The following is a 23,303-nucleotide window of genomic DNA, read 5'->3' on the forward strand; positions in this document are numbered from 1 at the left end:
GAAGCAGCAAAGATGGTTTAAGAGAGAGGCAGCCTGTACTGCCTGTAAATGTTTGTATTTGATATTTAATTTCTATTGGAAGGGGAATCAGCCTTTCTATTATTTCTCAGAGAAGACTCATTTGGATGAGCCCTTTGGGTGATCCTTGTTAGGTTCAGGCACATTTAACTTTCCCTCAATGTCATTTCAAGAAAAAAATGGCATGAAGTGATCCTTGCGTAATTGATAATATTTTTGAGATGTTTCAAAAATATACGAAGCACTGACTAACTTGTCTTTATTTAATTATAAATGTAGCTTTGGATTTTAGCTCATTATTGCATAATCTTGTGCAATGAACATAGTTTAAAATAGCAATTCAGAAAAAAAAAAATCCTTTCCTGGTAGTTCCTAATCATGATTTTTATCTAGAGGGAATTTAGTTAAAATAAAGGGCTTATTTTAGACTCTGGAGGGAGGGTTCAGGCTCAGGGGCACACCCAGGAAGGCAAAAATACCCAAGGAGAGAACCCTTGTAAGGTTTTCCTTCCCTGCAGAAGCCAATCTGCTGACTGTAGAGCAAAAGAGGGACTTTCATTTTTTATGATTGGATTTGTTGTTTTAAATCCTTGTGAGATGTTTTAATGAATTTGCTTATTTTATATTTTTTATTTTTTATTAAGTTATCTTTTTTTTTAGTTACATACATCACAAAAAATATTACATTAAAAAATATTAGAGGTTCCCACATACTCCACACAGGAGATGGGTGGTGACTGTTAATGCTTTGGAGCCATAAGCCAGTGAGTCTGGAATAGGAAGATTTGAATTCAGGGCATCAAGTAGAGATATCCTGGAGGGAAATCTATAAGGGTAGAAAAAGACAGGAAGAGGCACCAGCCAAGGGACCCACCCTGGGCTGAGCCTGGCTGTACAGGACTCCCAGAATGACAGGCTTTAGCAGAAACAAGTGGGTCTGGTTGGGCTGAACACCCCTGATAACCACCCTTCCACCTGGCTTTGGGAGCTGTACAGGTTGCATTAGGCTGGGTGAAGCTTGGCTACGCAGGCTTGGGCTGGACTGGCTGGCCTGTATTGAACCAGACTGAGCTGAATTAGCAAGCTGGGCTGAACTGAACTGGGCTGGTTGAATGGGGCTGAGCTAAGCTAAGTTGGGTTGAGCTGGGTGGGCTTGCCTGGAATGGGCTGACCTGGCTGAGCTGGGCTGGGCTGAGTTGAGCTGGGTTGAACTGATTGGGCTGAACAGGATTGAGCAGAACCATGCTGAATTGAACAAGTGAGCATAGCTAAGCTGGCCTGGGCTGAGTTGGGCTAAGTTGGCTGGACTGGACCAGGCTGAGGTGAACCAATGAGCTGGGTTGAATTGGACTGGATTGGGCTGGGCTCAGCTGGCTAGACTGAGCTGAGCTAAACTGGTCTGTGCTGAGATGAGTGGGCCAGACTGGGCCAAACTGAGCTGAGGTAACCTGGGCTGAGCTGGGCTAGGCTGAGCTGTACTAGTGGAATTGGCCTGAGCTGGGTAGTTCTAGATTGACCTGAGCTGAGTTGAGCTAAGCTGTCTAGGCTGAACCTAGCTGAACCAGGCTGAGCTAGGATAAGCTGAACCAGGCTGAGCTTTACTGAGCTGGGTTGAGTTGGGTGGACTTACTGGGTTAGGCTGAGTTGAACCAGTGAACTGAGCTGAGCTGGCCTGTGCTGAGATGAGGTGGGCTTAGCTGGTTGGCCTAGGCTGGGTTCATCTGGTTGAGTTTAACTAGTCTTATCCAGGCTAAACTGGGCTGAGTTAAGCTGGGCTGAGCTGGACCAGGCTGAACTGAACTGAGATGGCCTGGGCTGAGCTGAACTGGGCCGTGGTGCTACGATCTAGGTTTAGCAGGGTTGAGCTAGATGACCTGGGCTGGGCTGAGTTGGGCTGAGCTTCGTGGGTGGAGTAGTTAACTAACGTGAACTGGGTTGGGTCTGCCTGACTCCACTGCTTAGTAGAGCTAACAAGTATGAGTTGATGAGCTGATTTGGCCTCAGCCAGGTACTATGCTGAACATGGGTGATTTTATCGAGTAAGTTGCACAGGGCTGAGCTGGGCCAGCTAAAGTCCACATTTATCATATATCACTTTTCCCCTACACCATGACCTCTTTACTGAGTTATAAACTTTAGGACTGGGCTCAAGTGTCTGAACTGGCAGGGGCAGGCAGCAAGATATTGATATTGGCAGATTGGCCCAGATTTGCTTACTTCAACAGGAATCCACCTGTCGCCAGGCCTTCTCACACATTCAGAACAAGGCTCCTGCATTAAGCTGAGGCAGGGTGATCTACACCTGGCCTACTCACACCCCAGGACCTGGGTTTTCCTCACCATGGCTTCCCACAACACTGTTGGGCCATAAAAGTCAGAACATGGAGGCCTGCTGGTGGCTTCAGCCCAAGGCACCAGCCAGAATGGCATGGGAGATAGGAGGATAACCAAGGGCAGAGAACCTGCTGAACTCCACCTACCTGGACTCACTGACCTGTTTCTCAGTCACCCATTCCTGCTTCTTCAGCCCAGCTGGCAATATTTCTGCCTAACCATCCTCTTCCCCTCTCTCTTTTTTCCTTTCTTGGGTCTTCAGAGAGCCCATCTTCCCCAACTCTCTTCCCTTTCGTCTCCTGTGAGAGCGCAGTCTCCCAAGACAGCCTGGTGGCCATAGTCTGTCTTGCACAGGACTTCCTGCCCAGCTCCATCACTTTCTCCTGGAACTACAAGAACAGCACCAATGTCAACAGCCAGAACATCATGACCTTCCCGTCTGTCCTCAGAGATGGCAAATACATGGCCTCCTCTCAGTTGCTGCTCCCTGCCATGAACATCGTCCCAGGCACAGATGAGTACCTGGTATGCAAGGTGGAGCACACCAATGGCAACACAACCCTGACCATGTCTTTGTCAGGTGAGACCCAGGGCTTCCAGCCCTCTGTGAACAGGAAAAGAACTAAGTGTGGTGGGACCCAGTGTTCAGCTGTGGGCCACCCACATGGTGGGCAGGAGGGACAGTGGGAGGACCTTCAGCTAAGCCTGTCTGACTCCTTTTTCCCTAGACCTGATGCCTCCAGAACTGTCCCCCAGTGTGGCTGTGTACATCCCACCCCAAGACGCCTTCTCCAGCTCCAGTCAGTATATGTCTAAGCTCATCTGCCAAGCCACACACTTCAGCCCCAAGCAGATCTCTCTGTCCTGGCTACAGGATGGCAAACTGTTGGAGACAGGCTTCTCCTTGGGTGAAGCTGAGCCTGAAGCCAAAGACTCTGGGACAGCCACTTACAAGGTCACCAGCACATTAATCATCAGTGAGAGTGACTGGCTTAATCAGAAGGTGTTCACCTGCCGTGTGCAGCACAATGGACTAACCTTCCTGAGGAATGTGTCCTCTCTCTTTGGTGCAAGTGAGTAGGTGGTCACTCTGGGCAGTGGGGCTGGCCCCAAATCCAGCACCCACACCCCCCAAGCCAGGGCGAGTGTCCCATATTACACACATAGATCAACTCCTTCCTAGATGTGACATTTTACCCCTGAGCCTTGGCTTTCCAGGGCTGACTAAAGGCTGCCACCCATGGGCAGGGAGGAAGGGCAGCCATGCCAGGCAGCATGAGGACACTGGTCAGGTGGATGGTTGAGTTTCTCCCTGTAGCAGCACCCTGGGGCTCAGGAGGGTCTTGTCACAGTCAACCCAGCTCTCTGGTGGAATATGACACCTACCTTTAATTTCACATGCCATTGGTCATTGAAACTAACTTTCTTTATTTTATTTTATTTTATTTTTTTCCTTTTTTTCTTCTTTCCTCTTTTGCACCCCCCTAACTTTTTTTAGATTCAGGTACATCTTCAGGCATCAAAATCTTTCCCATCCACCCCTCCTTTGCCAGCACCTATATCACCAAATCTGCCAAGCTCTCCTGCATGGTTACAGACCTGACCACCCATGACAGCCTAAGCATCTCCTGGATTCGCGAGAATGGTGAAGTTCTGAAAACCCACACCAACATCTCCAGAGGCTTCCCCAATGGAACCTTCAGTGCCCTGGGCCAGGCCACAGTGTGCACGGAGGAATGGGAGATGGGGGTGCCATTCACATGCATCGTGACTCACAAGGACCTCCCCTCGCCACTCAAGCGCACCATCTCCAAGCCCAAAGGTGAGACTGGCTCCCCTTCCACTTGTTCTCTTCCTTTGCCTGGGTGGAGTTGAGATTCCCAAGGGCAGGCTTCTGGGTGGAGTTGAGATTACCAAGTGCAGGTGGGGGCTGGTGGCTGTGCCTAGGAATGCCTCAATTAGCCTCTTCTCACTCCACAGTCAACACCAACTTCCTTCCCTCCCCCTGACTGGGAGCATGGAACCACGGCCCTATTCAGCCCACTCACTGTCCTCTCTCCGCTCACAGGAGCCACCAAGCACATGCCAGCTGTCTACCTGTTGCCACCCACCCGGGACCAACTGAGCCTAGAGGAGTCAGCCTCCCTCACCTGTTTGGTGAAGGGCTTTTCACCTCCAGATGTCTTTGTGCAGTGGCTCCACAAGGGGCAGCCTGTGCCCACCCACAAGTATATGACCAGTGCCCCAATGCTCGAGCCCCAGTCTGGCAGCCTCTACTTCACCTACAGCCTCCTGACAATATCTGAGAAGGACTGGAGCGATGGAGACTCCTACACCTGCATCGTAGGGCATGAGGCCCTGCCACACATTGTGACCGAGAGGACCATAGACAAATCCACTGGTAAACCTTCCCTGTACAATGTCTCCCTGGTGATGTCCGACATGGCCAACACCTGCTACTGACCATGCTGGGGTTGTTGTATCTGAACCCACTGAATGTGTCAATGGGAAGGATTGTTGCATTTTATAAAAACTAGAAATAAAAATGTCAGTTCAAAAGATTCTGGTCCTGAGTGAGCAGTGCTCTCCACATACCTGGGGCCATGGCTATGTTGTGTCTATCTGCCCCTGCACTGAAGACCAATCTCCCACACACTGCCTTCCCCTGACTACTTGACACTATCCTGGGGAAACCCTCTCTGCATCTGGCAGACACCACAGCCAGCAGGACCCATGCTAGCTGCTCCTTTACCTGCTTCAGAAAGACAACTGGAGTAGGCCCACAGAGCCAGAGGCAGCATGCACACACGCTTGAACACAGATATGCTCACACATCCACACACATGCAGATACACAAGAGTGCACATGGGCATGCATGGGAACACATACAGACAAATGGGCACAAATATGGGTATGTGTGTACATTTGGACATGGACACACACATGGGCATCCATGGACACATATGGATATGCATATGTTGTATAAACATGAGCACATTAACATATATGGAAACATAGAGACACATATGCATGGGTACACACACTCATGGACACCAGGAATGGCATACCCACAGGCATACCTCTCTTCTTGAGCAGCTTCAGGAATGGCGTACCCACAGGCACACCTCTCTTCTTGAGCAGCTTCAATCCCTGTACTGTGGCTCTCACAAGGCTTCCTACCCAAAGCTCTGCTTGTCCTCTGTCTCAGCATTCAGTGACTGGCCCAGCCTATATTCTGACCAGGGCTATTGTTCCTTGGCCCAGGGAAAAGACTCTGAGGTTCATATGGGATATGAGCCTCCACTGCCTCAAGAATTGACTGACTGGAGCTCCTCAGGGGAACCCTAGCCTTTCCAGTCCAGGCCCCTGGTGAAGGCAGTCCCCTAACCCAGTAGCCATCTGTGAGTAGGACCATGTTCTAGCAGTGCCAAGAGCAGGAAGTGGTCTTTGGCATCTTCTCATTTTAGTAGGAAGTCGCAGGGAGGTAAATCTGAGCCAGCTGTTCTGTCCAACACCCCACCTGGGACAGGGAGTAAGGGAGCTCAGGCTGCAGAAGACAGCTTCCCAGGGAATAATCTCTAAACCCAGCAGAGAGGGAAAAGAAAACAGGAGTCCAAATGAGGTCCCTGGGAACCACACCTGAAAGACATCATATCCCCTAGCGGTTGCCTCTGGGGTTGCATCCAAAATGCCCCCAGGTTCCTGGTCCATTGGAGACCTGAGTTCCAGAAAATCTTGAAGGCCCATCTGTGCTGCAGCTACCAGTTCCCCACAGTGTTTTCAGCCTATTTATCCTAACGTGAACCACCCTGGGCCTCAGGCTTTCCATCTGTTCCCTCAGTACCAAGAATCATCAGTCTGGATAGGACAAAGAAAGTCAGTCAAGAAATCCCACCATTGTCTTCCATGCATGCCCTCCATACTTAGAAAGAGAGAGTGAGAGAGGGAAGGAGAGAGATGAAAATAAAGATGGAGGTATGGATATAGATAGGAAGAGATAAAGGTAGAGGTGGAGAAGGATGTAGAAATAGAAGTAGAGATGGAGATAGTGATAGAGAGGTAAACTCTAAAGATAGACAGATTATAATTTCAGGGATCATTTCTATAGTTGTTGTCTAAAGATAGATTTGGAGATAGAGAGATGTAGAGATGGACATACAGATGGTCTAAGATAGAGGTAGAGATATAGATTTGGATAGAGAAATAGAAGATGGAGATAGATATGGAATGGAGATGGAGAGAGAGAGAGAGAGAGAGAGAGAGAGAGAGAGAGAGAGAGAGAGAGAGAGAGAGAGAGGGAGAGAGAGAGAGAGATGGCTCAAGGCCAAGGGCAGATGTCCAGGAGAGGAGAACTTTCAGATCCAGACATCCAGCTTGCCACCACGTGGCCATCAGAGACTGTAATGCCTGCCATAGGCCATCCCTCATTTACCTGTGGTGCCCCAGGGACACAGTATTTCCCCAAATCATGGGATACAGGAAGCCCCACTCCATGCTTCTTAGTCTCAAGTGAGGAGGGTGACTGTGCTCCTATCTGTGCCAGCACCTCTTCAGAAAAAGTCTAGGACACACTTGAGAGGTGACAACCCTCTTCAGAAAAGGTCTAGGACACACTTGAGAGGTGACAAACTCTGGTCTCAACCCAGGCAGGCCCAGACTGCCTGTGTGTCTGTGTGCTGCCTCTTTCATTCTCTCTGCCATCCTCAGCGCCCTAGAAAAAGGGTGCTGGGTGTTAATGACTTACTCAAGCTTGGCCTGTGCTCTTGCCTCTGAGCAGCCTAGCAAACATAGTCTCATCAAATGTTTGGGTGGACCCAGGTCACACGTGCTGAAAATTTCCAGACAGAGCCAAGGAGCTCCCAACCCCAGAAGCAAATGGCAGGCAGGTGCTTCTCGGAGCTCCACCCCAGAAGTGTATCCACCAAGCCCCCACATCCTCTCACATTAGCTAGAGCTCTGTGCATAGTCTTCCTCCTGTTCTCTTGCTTCTGTTGCCCCTCTCTACATTGCCCTCTCTTCAAAGACAAAGCATAGCCAGGAACCAAGCATGGTCTTAACCCAGGGACAGTTGTATTCTTCAGAGGTCCCAGGGTGCTAGATAGTCCCACTGAGCCCACCACACTCCTGCAGTCCAGGGAACAGGCATCACTATGATGCCCTGGACTCAAGTCTGACCTATTCCTCTGTGTCATGTCCCCTTACAGAGGGAGAGGTGAATGCTGAAGAGGAGGGTTTCGAGAACATGTGGATTACAGCCTCCACCTTCATGGCCCTCTTCCTTCTGAGCCTCTTCTACAGTACAATTGTCACGCTGTTCAAGGTAGACCACCCCTGGGCAGGCACATGGTATGGGTACCCAGAAAGGTCCCACCCAGCCTGGTCTTCACTGGCTTTGCTGGGTACCACATCCCATTCATTAGAGGTCTTGAAACCTGGGACTACTGCATCCCCAAGACCTTGAGTGTCACAGAGATGGTTTGGATCCAATCTGGTATTCTAATATACTCTTTTTCATCTGTGAAATGCAGACAATAGAGGCAATCCACCTTATGATGGGGATGGAGGAGGCAAAGGGAAAAGGACTTGAGAAGAGTGCCTGGGGACACATAGAGCCACTCCTGGGCTGTACGAAACCTCAGTCCTAGAACCCACCACATTCGTGTCCCCAAATTATTCCTGCCCTTCTCCACCATTCCCAGCTATGGAAAAGTTGTTCATGGTCATCTTTGTCATCTGCAGGTGAAATGATCACTCAACAGAAGGTCATCCAAGACCAAAGAGATGGAGCCAAAGAAGACCTTCCTTGGCACTTGGGAATATTCCCAGACTTGTGATACCTGTTGGCTTGGAATCTTCTCCCATGTCCCTCATCCAGTTTTGAGCCCAAAGAAACAGACTTCTTGCAAGCTATAACCAAATGTCTATTCACTATGTGGGGAACCTAAACCTATGGATTCTGCTATCTGTGTGCTTATTGCCTCAAAATAAATATGAATATCTTATCTTGCTAAACAGCTTTCTCATGATGCTTTTTATTTGTTTTATTTTCATGTTTTGCAAACTGTACTCCTTTCATGTTGCAGGGGTGTGTCCAAAGGGGCTATGCCTCAGTGAGGACTCATGGTGAGGTGTTCTGGGAAATGGACCATGGACATACCATAAGAATATAGGGCCACACACACATAACCCTGGAGTCTCACAGCTTTTTAATCCTGATAGAAAGGTGGCAGCTGAGCAATGGAAAATTCCAAGCCTCATCTCCAAATACAATCAGAATGGAGAAACTGGAGATTAGGCCTTGGTGGGACCATTGTTGTGGTTGGCAGGATCCTTTCCACACAAATTCCTGCTTGATGAGTCAACGCTTACCATAACCATCCTCAGCAAAGGTTCATAGTATTCATAGTATGTGGTGGGTGCTGAGGGTGCCTCATTCGGTCAGGATTCCATGCCAGGATTTGCACGGAGCAGGCTGTGCTGTCCACAAGCTCAGTGTGTGTGCTACATCTGCATGTATCTCAATGTGCTGGGGCTGCTGCAACAAAACACTACAGACTGGGCAGCTTGAAAAAACAGGAATGCATTGTTTCATGGTTCTGGAGACTACAAGTCTGAAATCAAGGTCTCCCTCTTAAAGCTGAGAGAACCTGTTCCAAATCTCTCCCCTGGTGTCTGACTGGCAATACATGATTTTCCTTGGCTTGTGGTGTAACTCAATCTCCACTTCTATCACACGACCCTTTCTTTGTCTCTCTTTGCCCATATTTGGGGGTGATACTCTCAGGGTTCCAGTGATCCCTGGAAAGTGAATGAAGTTGAGGCTTACCACTCCCATGACTCAGTGTCCAGGAGGGGTAGATGCCTGAAGACCAGCACTAGTAACTCCAATGGCCCAAAATCCATGAGAGGTAGCCCTGCTGGGTCAGCACTGGTCATTCATGTAGCCCAGTGATTGTGAATGATAGCTCTATGGGGCCAGCACTGGTCACTCCCTTGACCCAGCATCCAGGAAGGCAAATTGCCTGCATACTCTAAGGGTGGCCAGATAGCAATACAGACTCAACATAGGGTCTTTGTCTAGAGGTTGGCTATGATGGAACCAGGGACTGACAGTACACTCCTTTAAAGCCAAGGCCAAAGGCAGGGTTCCCAGCAGCAGAGTCCCTGGGTCCAGGCATCAGGGATGTGATATCCAATCCCACTCAGTTCCTCCTGTGGAGTTCCACAAAAGGTCAGCCACTCACCCTCCTTCAGTGGCACAGCACCCAATATCTTGCCCTGCAACCAGTAAGGGCCTGGTGCTGGAGTGCAGGATGTAGGGAGTTCCCTGCCTTGTGCTGGCATGGAGTAGAGGCCCTGAAGCAGGGTATCCCAGTCATCCTGTAAAGGTTCTCTGGGAGCTAGGGGAGTGGTGTGGAGCATAGAGGTTAGGGTTGGCAGGAAGAGTGGTTCCAGGGCCTGGCTAGAGTATTGTTGGAGGGAAGTCCCCTCCTGGAGATACCCTTGCATGGTGACCGCCACTTCAGGGCACCAGGCATCTCCATCCCCAGTGCTTATTCAAGCCACAAGGCCTATGGCAGGAACCCTTATTACTCTCATTTCTGAGGGTAAGAAGAGCAATTATTTAGGCAGGTGGCTTTTCTCATGTTCCCAGCCCTCCATATCCAGCTGCTCACCCACAACCTCAAGCTCAGATGTTCCCCTGTATCTTCCACTGGCCACTAGAGGCCCAGGTGTGTTCCCCATCTTCTTTAGGTGTGGACACAGCCCCAAAAGACAGCAACTTCATAGTCCTGGCTCGTGATTGGGTACATGCCTGGGTCAAGTAAAGTCAACTGGACCACTGGAGCCCAGAATAAAATTGCCTAAAGTCTACTGTTGGACTGAGAGAGCAGAGGTACACTCTGAGCAGCCAGCTCTCTTTGTCCTTTGACCATGGAAACACAGGCCACACAGCTGCACCCCATTCCACCACGTCAAACTGTAGAGCTCCCAGAAACTTCCAGATGCCAGCTGGGTCCTGCAGATGGCCATTCAAACTTTTTTTAAAATTTTCACTTTTTTTTGTCTTTATTTTTTAATGTTACATTAAAAAAATATGAGGTTCCCATATTCCCACAACCCCCTCAACCCACTCCTCCCCCCATAACAACAACCTCCTCAATCAACATGAGACATTCATTGCATTTGGTGAATACATCTCTGAGCACCATTGCACCTCATGGTCAATGGTTCACATCATAGGCCACACTCTCCCACAGTCCACCCAGTGGGCCATGGGAGGACATACAATGTCTGATAACTATTCCTGTAGCACTACCCAGGATAACTCCAAGTCCCAAAAATGACCCCACATCACATCTCTTCCTCCCACTCCCTACCTCCAGCAGCCACCATGGCCACTTTCTCCACACAATGCCACATTTTCTTCGATTACTAATCACAATAGTTCATGAATAGAATATCAGTAAGTCCACTCTAATCCATATTCTATTCCTCCATCCTGTGGACCTTAGAATGGTTGTGTCCACTCCACCTCTATATCAAGAGGGGGCTTAGATTCCAGATGGATGCTGGATGCAATTCTAGTGCTTTCAATTGTAGGCACTCTTGGCTCCCTGGTATGGTGGTTGACTTTCTTCACCTCCATTTTAGCTGCATGGGGTAAGTCCAATAAACCAGAGTGTAGGAGTTGCAAGTCTCTTGAAGCTGAGGGCCTGGCTATCACATGGTCAGTCCAGAGATTCAGGTCCCCTGGGTATACATTAAACCCTGGCACAAACTACAGTTCTGGTAAAAGTGAAAGGAGAGGCTTGTGGACAAAGATCACATCTAAGTCCAGCTCCATTACACAAAAACACAAACTCCAAAGAAGGGCCAACTGACATTGCACTGAACTCCGTCTGCCATGACCACAGAACCTGTGGGTCTCTGTAGCCCTCAGAAGAACCAATAACTGGGGTTGCGTGTACTTTGTCTGTCTCTGGGATTCTGTTCAGGTGTGCATAAGGGCAACCCCTCTCATCATCTCCCAGCTCTTTTTGGAGACTCATAGTCATATAAACTCATTTGTCCATTCCATTTCCCCCTTTGATTCAGGTCAAAAAGCATTTTTAACGCCTGGTATTATATGTAGATTGAGATATTCTGCTGGTCTGAGTTGACCCTTTTATTCAAGGTCATTTTCTAGTTGCATCATCAGCTGGTACTTGGTAGTAATCCCTCGGCGCCAGGGAGTCTCATACCCAGGAGTGATGTCCCACGCTGTGGGTAAGGCAATGCATTTACATGCTGAGTTTGGCTTCGAGACTGGCCATATTTGGGCAACACAGAGGCTCTCAGGAGGTAACTCTTAGGCACCCTGCAGCTCTAGGCCTTGTTCTTATTTCAGGTGCACAGGCTCACAAGCATAGTCATTAGTATCAGGGCTCATTGTTGGACCTTCCCTCTTTTTTGATCTTTGCCATTGCACTCGGGGGATTGTTGCTGTTCCTTTAGGGACTGTGATAGAGCTTCCCTGGCTAGGAACTCAGCACTCCCTCAGTTGTTGCTTTTAATTATATCCACTATGAAAACATCCAAACATTTATGTACCCTGGATATATGCCCTGGAGAACTCCCTGCCAACCATGTTTCCCCTGTCAATAATATCCCACAGCAGTATTCTTCCACTGTCATTGGTTAACCTCTCTGTGATCCAAAGCTACCAGAAAAGTGAAGCCCAATATATTGCCAGGTTCCATTATTAGTAAAATGGAATACAGCGATGAGTTAAAAGATTAGATATAGAATACATATTAATTTGGAAAAATTACAGTAAAAATAAATTGGGGTATCAAAAAATTTAAAAATGTAAAAGCTTTGTTTTTGGTGTTTTCCTTTCCATCAGTGCAGTAAGTGTTGTTCTGTATGCAAATTGGCAAGGCAACTACTTCTATCTTTTCCTCAGTGTCTACATCCTATCTTTTTCTTTTCTTTTTTCTAATTTTTAAGCCTATCTTCACAAGAGTTTTAGATCACAGTAATTCATATATACAATATACAGTACTCCCACATATCCAGCATAAAACCTTTTCCCTTCCACAGCAATAATCTTTTTACATATTCATACTATATTTATTGAAACTGATGTACAGATATTGAAACAATAGCTTTCAAACAAGGTAACATTTGTGTTTACATTGTGGTTCATATTTTAGACTAAAATTTTCTAAATTTTTAGTTATCTTATGTTTTACAATATGATTTACATTTTAGCCTATCAGCCCTTATATATTTTTGGTGTAATTTTACATGTCTTATATCCATCCTTGTGTAATCTTGTGGAACACTTCAATTTCCCACACAGTTACATTGGTTCATCTATTCAATCCCTTTTTCCCCTTCTCTTAGGGCCCACAGTGACAGTCAATCTTCATTGCTTGAAGGGCCATGTTCAGAGATACTTGCAACAGTGTGGAGGGCTTGACATGGCCAACTCTCTTAATGCCTTGGGAGCCACCATTTCTCTTGAGAGATACAGTTCCCTCTATTTGATGGCATTAGTAATTCCCAGGATGTGGGTATACCTTCACTCTCATTATATGGGTCTCTATCCAATGATATAATGCACTAGGGAAAAATGAGAATTCACATATTCCCTAGGAGTCTGTCCTGCATTAGATTATCCCCTTTAAGTATCTTAAACATGTAACTTTCCTTATTATATTTTTGAAAAGGTTTTCTCAGCATTATACTCTCAACCAAATACCTGACAATCTGCTATGTTCGTATGTTGCCTCCCCCTCCCCCCAATTTCTTGGGCAATATTACCCATCCTCCAATCCCTATCCCCTGCAAAGCCCCACCCAAAGGTAACCCTATGCCACCATTTTATCCCTTCTTTGTGCATATACTTACCTCCAGCTTATCATAGATTTCACCCATGTAGGTGTCAGCTTACATCCTTTCTCTACCCTGATTTTCTGTAAGTCTATCATCCAGTCTCTAGCTCTCTGAGATAGCTTGGTTTACTTATTTCATATCATTAACGTCATGTAGTATTTTCCCTTCAATGCCTGGGTTGCTTCACTCAATATAATGTTCTCAAGATTCATCCGTGTTATCACGTGTGCTTGTAGTGTATTTGGTCTTAAAGATGAGTAGTATTCCATTGTATGTATATACCACATTTTATTTATCTATTCATCTGTTGATGGGCATTTGGGTTGATTCCAAATTTTGGCAATATTGAACAATGCTGCTATGAACATTGGTGTGCATATATCGGTTTGTGTCCTTGTTTTCAGTTCTATTGCATATATACCAAGCAATGGAATTGCTGGGTCATATGGCAAATCTATGCCTAGTTTTTTGAGAAACCACCAAACTATCCTCCAGAATGGTTGGATCCTTCTGCATTCCCACCAGCAGAGGATTAGTGTTCCCATTTCTCCACATCCTCTCCAGCATTTGTAGTCTTCTGTTTTTTTTATAGCTGCTAATCTTATGGAAGTAAGATGGTATCTCATTGTAGTTTTGATTTGCATTTCCCTGATAGCTAGAGATTTGAAGCATTTTTTCATGTGTTTTTTAGCCATTTGTATTTCTTCTTTGGAGAAGTGTCTGTTTAAATCTTTTTCACATTTTTAAATTGGGTTGTTTATTTTTTATTTTCAAGATATAGGAGTTCTTTATAAAGTCTCCTATACAATATACTGTTACAAAATATTTTCTCCTATTGTGTAGGCTCTCTCTTCACTTTCTTGACAAACTCCTTTGAGGTGCAGAAGGCTTTAATTTTGTGAAGGTCCCATTTAACTATTTGTTCTTTTGCTGCTCGTGCTTTTGGTGTGAAGTTCATGAAGCCATTTCCCATTACAAGGTCTTGTATATGCTCCCCTACACTGCTTTCCAAAGTCTTTACAGTCTTGGCTCTTATATTTAGGTCTTTGATCCATCTTGAGTTGAATTTTGTTTAAGGTGTGAGATGGTAATCCTCTTTCATTCTTTTACATATGGATATCCAGTTCTCCAGGCACCATTTATTGAATAGGCCATTCTCTACCAGTTGAGAGGGTTTCATGTCTTTATCAAATATTATATGGCTATATATATGAGGATCTATATCAGAACTCTCAGTTCGGGTCCATTGGTCTGTGTGTCTCTCCTTTTGCCAATACCATGCTGTTTTCACTACTGTAACTTTGTAGTATGTTTTGAATTCAGGTAGTGTGATTCCTCTAATTTCATTTATCTTTTTCAATATGTCTTCAGCTATTCAGGGCCACTATCATTTCCAAATAAATTTCGTAGGTTTTTTTTTTTAGTTCCTTAAAGAATGCTGTGCTGATTTTTATTGGGATTGCATTGAATGTGCAGATCAGTTTTGGTAGGATAGACATCTTAATAATATTTATTCTTCCTATCCATGAATAGGGAATATTCTTCCATTTATTTAGGTCTTCTTTGATTTCCTTGAACAGGGTTGTGTAGTTCTGTGTATGAGTTTTTTACATCTTTAGTTAAATTTATTCCTAGGTGTTTGATTTTTTTATTGACTATTGTAAATTTGTTTCTTGATTTTATGCTGAGCTTGCTCATTATTGGTGTACAGAAATGCTACTGATTTTTGCACATTGATCTTATAACCTGCGACTTTACTAAACTCATTTATGAGTTCTAGAAGCTTTGTTGTAGACCTCTCAGGGTTTTCTATGTATAGGATCATGTCATCTGCAAATAATGAAATTTTGACTTCTTCCTTTCCACTTTGAATGCCTTTTATATCTGGTTCCTGCCCCAATGCTCAAGCAAATACTTCTAAGACAATGTTAAATAGAAGGGGTTAGAGTCAGCATCCTTGTCTTGTTCCTGATCTTAGAGGGAAAGATTTTAGGATTTCACCATTGTAAACAATGTTGCCTGTGGGTTTTTCATATATACTCTTTATCATGTTCAAAAAATTTCCTTGTATTCCAATCTTTTGCAGTGTTTTTTTCAAGAAAATGCTGTATTTTGTCAAATGCTTTTTTTTGCATCTATAGATATAATCATGTGATTTTTTTCCTTCAATCTGTTTATATGGTGTATTACATTATTTGATTTTCTTATGTTGAACCATCTTTGCATACCTGGAATGAATCCCATTTGGTCACGGTGTATAATTCATTTAATATGTTGTTGAATACTGTTGGCAAGTATTTTGTTGAGGATTTTTGCATCTAGGTTCATTAGGGAAATTGGTCTGTAATTTTCCTTTCTTGTGGTGTCTTTGTTTGGCTTTAGTACTAGGGTTATGTTGGCATCATAGAATGAGCTAGGTAATGTTCCTTCAGTTTCATTTTTTAGGGAGAGTTTCAGCAGGATTGGTGTTGGTTCTTTCCGGAATGTTTTGTAGAATTCCTCTGTGAAGCCATCTTGATCTGGGCTCTTCTTAGTTGGGAGGTTTTTAATGACTGATTCTATCTCTTTACTTGTGATTGGTTTGTTGAGATCATCAATTTCTTCTTTCATCAATATAGGCTGCTTATGTGTTTCTAGGAATTTGTCCATTTCCTCTGAATTGTCATTTTTGTTGAAATATAGTTTTTCAAAGTATCCTCTTATGATAGTCTTTATTTCTCTGGGGTCAGTGGTAATATCTCCTTTCTCATTTCTTATTTTGTGTATTTGCATCTTCTCTCTTTTTTTCTTTGTTAGTCTACCTAAGGGTTTGTCAATTTTATTGATCTTCTCAAAGAACCAGCTCTTGGTTTGATTTATCTTTTCAAGTGCTTTCTTGTTTTCTATTTCATTTAGTTCTGCTCTTATCTTTATTCTTTCTTTGTTTCTTCTTCCTGTGGGGTTACTTTGTTGTTCTTTTACTAATTCCTCCAAATGTGCAATTAGTTCTTCAATTTGGCTCTTTCTTCTTTTTGTATGTATGAATTTATGGCTATAAATTTCCCTCTCAGTACTGCTTTTGCTGCATTCCATAAGTTTTGGTATGTTGTGTTATCATTTTCATTAGTTTTAAGGTAGTTATTAATTTCTTTTGAGATTTCTTCTTTGACCCACTGTTTTTCTAAGAGTGTGCTGTTTAATGTCCATATCTTGGTGTGAAATCTGGACCTCTGGCCCTTGAAGATTTCCAGCTTCACTCCACTGTGGTCACAGATATTATTTTGTATGACTTTGATATTTCTGAATTGAACCTTTTTTTTTGGCCTAGCATATGGTCTATCTTGGAGAATGATCCATGTGCACTTGAGAAAAATGTATATCCTACTGTATTCAGGTGTCATGATCTATATATGTTTATTAGAATCAGCTCCTGTAATATACTGTTCAAAGTTGTTGTTTCTTTAGTGATTCTCTTTTGATATGTTCTGTCCAAAGTTGATAGTGGTGTTTTAAAATTTCCCACTATAATTGTAGAAGCATCTATTCTTTCACTTAGCTTTTCCAGCGTTTGCCTCATGTATTTAGAGGCACCCTTGTTAGAAGCAAAAATATTTATGATTGTTCGTTCTTCTTGAGAAATTGTCCCTTTCACTAATATGTTTTATCCTTCTTTGTCTCTCACCATTGTTTCACATTTAACGTCTATTTTGTCTGATATTCATATAGCTATCCCTGCCTTTTTTTGGTTATTGTTTGCTTGTAATATTGTTTTCCAACCATTCACTTTCAACCTCCATGAATCCCTGGGTCTAAGATGTGTTTCTTGTAGACAGCATATAGATGGGTCATATTTCCTTATCCAATGTCCCAGTCTGAATCTTTTGATAGATGAGTTTAATCCATTGCCATTCAGTGTTATTACTTTCAAGGAATTATTTATGTTAGCCATATTTTGTTTGGAATTGTGTTTGTCATATTTTGTTTGTTTTTTTCCTTCTCTTTTTGTCTTTTTTTTGTTATTCTTACACTCTCCTCCAACTCTGCCTGCCCTGTTTTTTCCTTTCTTCCTGCAGACCACCCTTTAGTATTTCTTGAAGGGCAGGGTTCTTGTTGGCATACTCATTCAATTTCTGTTTTTCTGTGAATATTTTGAACTCTCCACATTAGTTTAGCTGGGTAGAGTATTCTTGGTTGGAAAATTTTTTCTTTTAGTACCTTGACTATATCATACCACTGCCTTCTTGCCTCCATGGTTTCAGATGAGAAATCAGCACTTAATCTTATGAAACCTCCCTTGTAGGTGATGGTTTTCTTTTCTTTTGCTGTTTTTAGAATTTTCTCTTTGTCTTGAGCATTGGATAATTTGAGAAGTATATATCTTGGGGTGGGCCTGTTTGTATTTATGGTGTTTGGGGTGCATTGTGCTTCCTGGACATGTACATCCATCTCTGTCAGTAGTTTTGGGAAGTTTTCAGTCAATATTTCCTCCAACACTCCTTCTGTCCCCTTTCCCTTCTCTTCTCCTTCTGGGATGCCTATAATATGTATGTTTGTGCATTTTGCATTGTTCTTCAGGTCCCTAAGTCTCAGCTGGATTTTTTTCTATCTTTTTATCGATCAGTACTACTATCTGTTTGATTTCAGATGTACTGTCTTGACGTCACTAATTCTCTCCTCTGCCTCTTCTAATCTGCTGCTATTTGCTGAGAGTGTATTTTTGATTTCTTGAACTGTGGTGTTCATCCCCATTATATCTGTTATCTTTTTGCATATGTCTGCAATTTCCTCCCCAAGTGTCTTCTTCATATTGTGAATCTCTTTCTTTACTTCATTAATTTGGTCTCTAATATATGTTTTGAGATCTTTAATTACTTGTCTGATGTTCTGCTCCCCTTCCTGGATTTTAGTTTGGTCATTGGTTTTGGCCATGTTTTCCTGATTATGGTTTGGTTTGTAGTTTTTTGTTGCTGTCTGGTCATCATTTTATCTTGACACATTTAATCAGTTCTTTAGCTTCTTTGTCTAGTCTTGGGGATTAATTAGTTGTTGTTCTTGCATAAGTGTTATGTCTTCTCTTTGTCACTTTGTTCTTCTTACTCTATTTTCTTTTTGCTGGCTAAGTTCACTTTGAAGGAATGCAACGGTTTGCTTGGTCGGTAGAGGTGGGGTCTGGCTGTGGACGAGGGGTCGGTCCAGCTCTGGACGAGGGGTCGGTCCCGCTTGGGGCAAGGGGTCGGTCCCACTTGGGACGAGGGGTCGGTCCAGCAGCAGACGAGGGATCGGTCTCACAAGGGGTTGCGCAGTTTGGCTGACGGGGTCGCCCGGCGAAGCCGGCGACGAGGGGGTCGCCCGGAGAAGCAGGTGACGAACTGGGGACAAGGGAGGCCAGGCCGTTGTCGGGGGCTCTCAGGACTGGAGGGCGCACAGCAGAAGAACTACCGTGGAGACAAGGTAAACATGCAAGTCCACTTTATTGAGGGAGAGGCAACAGTTTTATAGGGGCTGGGGAAGGCTGATTGGTTGAAGCCACGCCCTGTTCTGATTGGTTGCCGGAGAAAGGTCAGTGGGCGGTACTGGATGGGGGAGGGGTTGTGATTAGGGATTGGCTGTTGCTGTTGCTGGGGGAAGTGGCAGGGTTCAGTGATTGGTGGCTGCTGTTGCTGGGGTAGAGGGCAGACTGGATTTTTCCGCCCACGCCTGGCTGTTGCTGCTGTCGGGGGGAGGGAAAAGGGCAGACTGGATTTTTCCGCCCATGCCTGGCTGTTGCTGCTGTCGGGGGAGGGGAAAAGGGCAGACTGGAATTTTCCGCCTTGCGCCTGCGCAGGGAGAAAGAAGAAGAAGGGTGCCGCCCCACAAGGCATCGTGTGGCGCCATCCGGGAGGAGGGGCGGCCGCGGAAGCATGGCTGCCGAGAAGGGGACACCCGAGGGCACTCTGCGCCCATGCCGAGCTCCCTTCAGGGGTGGCAGTGAGTCCGACCAGTCACCCTATTATGGGGGCAGCGGCTTGGCCTGCCGCAGCTGCTCCCCTGCCAGGCCAGCAAACCACACTTCAGCCCGAGGGGTGACCACAAAGGAAAATATTAGGGCCAGGGAAATAAAATGTGTGAGAAAAGAAAATGTATAAAGTAGTATTTGTAATAAATGTTAACAGAGCAACAATGTGATATCTGGAAGAATGGATATTAGACTCTTGTAATTTGTCTAGAGTTATAGCAGTAAGTAGGGTACCTGTAATGAGACAGTAAACTGAATATGGGGAAGAATATAGTATGAATTATAAAGCCAATGTTTTCATGAGAGAGGGAGAGAGAAAAGAAAGACAATAATATTAAGAGTTGATAAAAGACAGAAAACAGAACAAGGTATTAGAAATTAAATGTCATACAATTTGGGGGCCAAAGAAAGGGAGTTGGAATGTAAGAGAAACAGTAGATGATGGAGGATAGCAAGATATGGGAGAAAGGGGATTGTGTAGGTGACCAAAATCAATTCGCTGAGAAAAGAGGAAATGGAGGGTGAGAAAACACAGCAAATGTGAAGCACTCCCTGTATCACCTATTATATAAAGAAAAGAAAAGAAGAAGAATAAGAGAGAAAAGAAAAAAAAAGAGAGAAGAAAAAAGGGGGTGGGTAAAGGAAAGTGTGGGAAACAAGCAAGAAAAAGAAAAAGAGAAAAAAAAAACCTAAATAAACGAGAAAGGACCTTGCAGGATAAAATGGTAGGAAAGACCAGGAGACAATGCAATATTAGTAACCAAGAGGGAAAAAAAATCCCACAAATGCCAAGGGCTAGGGTAATGAAGGACTGCAGATGGACCTCAGGGCAGGGTGGATTCAAGGATGGGACGTCTGTGATATTGCAGACTCAAGGTGTGTGAGTCTCTGGAGAATGGGTCACCAGGGTTTAGGGGACACTGACCTTGGAACCACACATCTGGTTAACAGGGGGCCTGGTAGCACCGCAGTGCAACATAGTGCTCAAGGATCCCTGCAGCTGGGCAGCAGCCCTAGGTGAAGGGGTCTCACCCACAACCTCTGACCTCCGTGTCAGAAACCCAAAATTCCACCTCTCACAAGAATCTCTTCTGTTGCTGTCTCATCAAATTGACATCCAGACACCTCCTGCCCTGCAAGCCCCAGAAATACCCTGCTGGGGGAGCCCTGGAAACAGCCCACTCAGGGCTTGGGAACTCCCCAGCAAAGCCTTTAGGAATCGCTACCACTGGGCCGCTGGCCCCAGGGAGAAGGGTCCCACCCAAAACCCCGATCTCCGTGAGAGAGACCCAAAATTCTACTTGTTACAAGAATCTCCTCTGTCACTGTCCCACCAAATCGACGTCCAGACACCTCCTCAGAACACACTCTCTCACTCTTAAATCAAACATCTGACAAGGCTGGTCTGGCCTGTTGGAATTCATCCCCCTCCTCTCCCATGTGCAAAATCAGTGATCTTTTACTCTCTTTGCTGTTAAGAAGAAAGGTCTTACAATATTCTGCACACCTCCCAGACTTGGCCAGACACCAGGCTGTGCTCTTCCCACGGTGAAGGGCATCCCAGATTCCATAACAAATCTTGGTCCTGGAGATTGAACTGTGTCTGCAGTTGTTAGATTTATTCTGTAAAGTGTATTGGTTAAAATGAGATGCCAAATGAGACCTAGGGAAATTAAAAGAGAAAAGAGACATAATATTCACTCTTCTGTAAGGACAAGGAGTAAATTAAGGTGCAGAACATAAAATAAAAATTGAAACCAAAATAAATTATGATAAAATATCTACATTCTCTGGGGAAGAACAAGTGTTTTCTTAAAAGGACATCAAACCTAGGAAATTTAAAAGATAAGATGGGCAGGTTTACCTATGGATAAAAATTAAATAGCTATAAGGTTAAATTTACCATAAAGGAAGTAAAAGACTACATGAAAGAGAATGATCAAAGCATCTAAAGTCAAAAGAAACCCAAGTCAATGACTATTGAAAGACATGTGATAAACTCAATCTTCAAGGAAAAGGTTTTAGTGGAAAGGTGAGAGGGGGAGATCATTTCCAGTGTGTTGAAATACAAATAGTCAGCACAATACATGAAAATCATTAAAAGTGACAAATTAACTATTCACTTCAAACTATTAGTCATTCATTCATGGAGTAAAGATTTATAGATTACCTACTGTGCACTGAGCAAGTCTTCAGGTAGACACATTCTCATACCTGTGATCATTTTTGACAGGGATAAACAATGCAATTAAAGACAAATGCTCCTTAGAAGACAACCAAGGCAGATGATGGCCTAGGCATAAGTGCCAAGTTGATTTATTAAGGAAGTGACATTTGACATGCAGAATCGGAATGGATTAAAGGGAATCACATTCCAGGTATAAGGAGCAGAAAGTGAAAAGTCTTTTGGGCAGAAATGTGGTTTGCAAATTCAAGGAGTAGTGAGTTGAATTTCATCCCTGAAAATCCAATATGTTGAAGTTCTACTCCCCATTACCATAAAATGTGATAGAATGTGAACTTATTTGGAAATAGGTCTTTTGCAAATGGAATTAGTTAAGTTAAATGAAGTCACACTGGGGTAGAGTGGCTTCTTTTTTGTTGTTTTTCTTTTTTTCTCTTTTTTCTAAGTTGTATTTTTTGGAAGATAGGATTCATATTCTTACAAGAAAGGGAGAATTGGACACTAGTGAGGCCAAGCGGAGAAGACAATGTTATGACAGAGGCAGTAAGTGAAGTCCAAGGATTACTGGAGAGCCACCAGAAGCTGGAAGAGGAAAGAAAGGATTTTTCACTACAGATTTCAGTCTTCTGGTCTTCAGGCTTGTGTTTTAAGCCACCCAGTTTATGGTACTTTGCTATGGCAGCCCCAGGAAACTAAGACAAGTGGCAAGAAAATCAATGGGGGTACAGTCATATGAGCAAGTAGCAGAGTGGGGATGAGGACTTGGGAAGATAGGCCATGGCTAGACCATGCCAAGTCTTATTGGCCCTGATTACAACTTTGGGTGTTATTTGGAGGTGATGGGAAGCCCCTGGAGGGACTGGACTCTCAGTATCACTGGAAAGTGACCTATGCTGAAGCAAGAGTGGAAACAGGGAGACCCAGTAGAGACCATGGCAGAAGTCCAGATGAGAGAGAGATTGTTGACATTCAGAGGTAGGGCAATGAATAGGAGAGTTCAGATGATGGGTATCCATTGAAGGTAGAACTCATGGGTTTGCTAATGGATGGGTGTCTGCAATGGTAGAATTGTTCTACCATTGAGCAACCTGAGTAACAGCACAAAGGCAGTCAGCATTTACTGAAATGGCAAGCATAAAGTAAGGAGCAAATGGGGAAATTAATATCTCTTCAAGAACTCTACTTTTGCCAGGGAATGTTTGAGCTCACCATGAGGTATCCAATAAATTATGCTGGTACACAGTTGGATGTATGACCACGGTGCTGAAGAAAAAGTCAGAAATGGAAATTGAAATCTTGGAATCTTCAGAATTTATGAAGTTGTTTATAGGAATGGGACTGACTGAGGTTGCAAGGAGTGGGTTCAGAAAGAAAAAGAGAAATCCAAGGTGCAAGGCAGGGGGTAGAAACTATTAGAGATGGGTCAAAGCCAAGAAAAAAAACAATCTCAACAATGCTAATATTTCTGACAATTTTTGCCATATGAAACTTAAGATTGACCCATGTACCTAGCAAAGTGGAGGCCATTGTATCCTCAAGGATGTCTCAGTATAAATGTACAGCCAAGAACTGACTAGAATGGGATGAAAAAGGAGTAGGGAAAAGTTGAGCAGAAACACATGAATAAAGGCATAGGATGCACGAAAGAAGAATTCAAAAGTATGATCTATCAGACATCTATAGTTTTCTGTAGGCCAAAATAAATGATTATATATTCTCATTAAAAATAGAGTGTGTTTGTAAAAGTCAACCATTTACTGGGCCAAGGAGCAAGACTTAACATATTGAAAAATATTTAATCATGCTTATCAAATTCCCTGACAGCACTGGAAATAAGATAGAAGTCTACAGTAAAAAGATAAATGAAACATCTATACACTTCCCATGGGTCAAGGAAGAAGAGAAATT

The 23,303-nt window shown here is 44.2% G+C and overlaps 1 gene segment (V, D, J or C); it reads left to right on the top strand.

The window, feature by feature from the left end:
• Positions 1 to 4,913, top strand: part of LOC101433711 (Ig mu chain C region secreted form-like) — a 62,268-nt gene extending 57,355 nt beyond the window's left edge. Inside the window, 4 exon segments of the C gene segment in view lie at positions 2,615 to 2,932; positions 3,081 to 3,425; positions 3,851 to 4,174; positions 4,421 to 4,913. Coding sequence covers positions 2,615 to 2,932; positions 3,081 to 3,425; positions 3,851 to 4,174; positions 4,421 to 4,815 — 1,382 coding nt within the window.
• Positions 4,914 to 23,303: the final 18,390 nt, after the last annotated feature.

Source organism: Dasypus novemcinctus, chromosome 16, assembly GCF_030445035.2.
Source record: "Dasypus novemcinctus isolate mDasNov1 chromosome 16, mDasNov1.1.hap2, whole genome shotgun sequence".
NCBI lineage: Eukaryota > Metazoa > Chordata > Mammalia > Cingulata > Dasypodidae > Dasypus > Dasypus novemcinctus.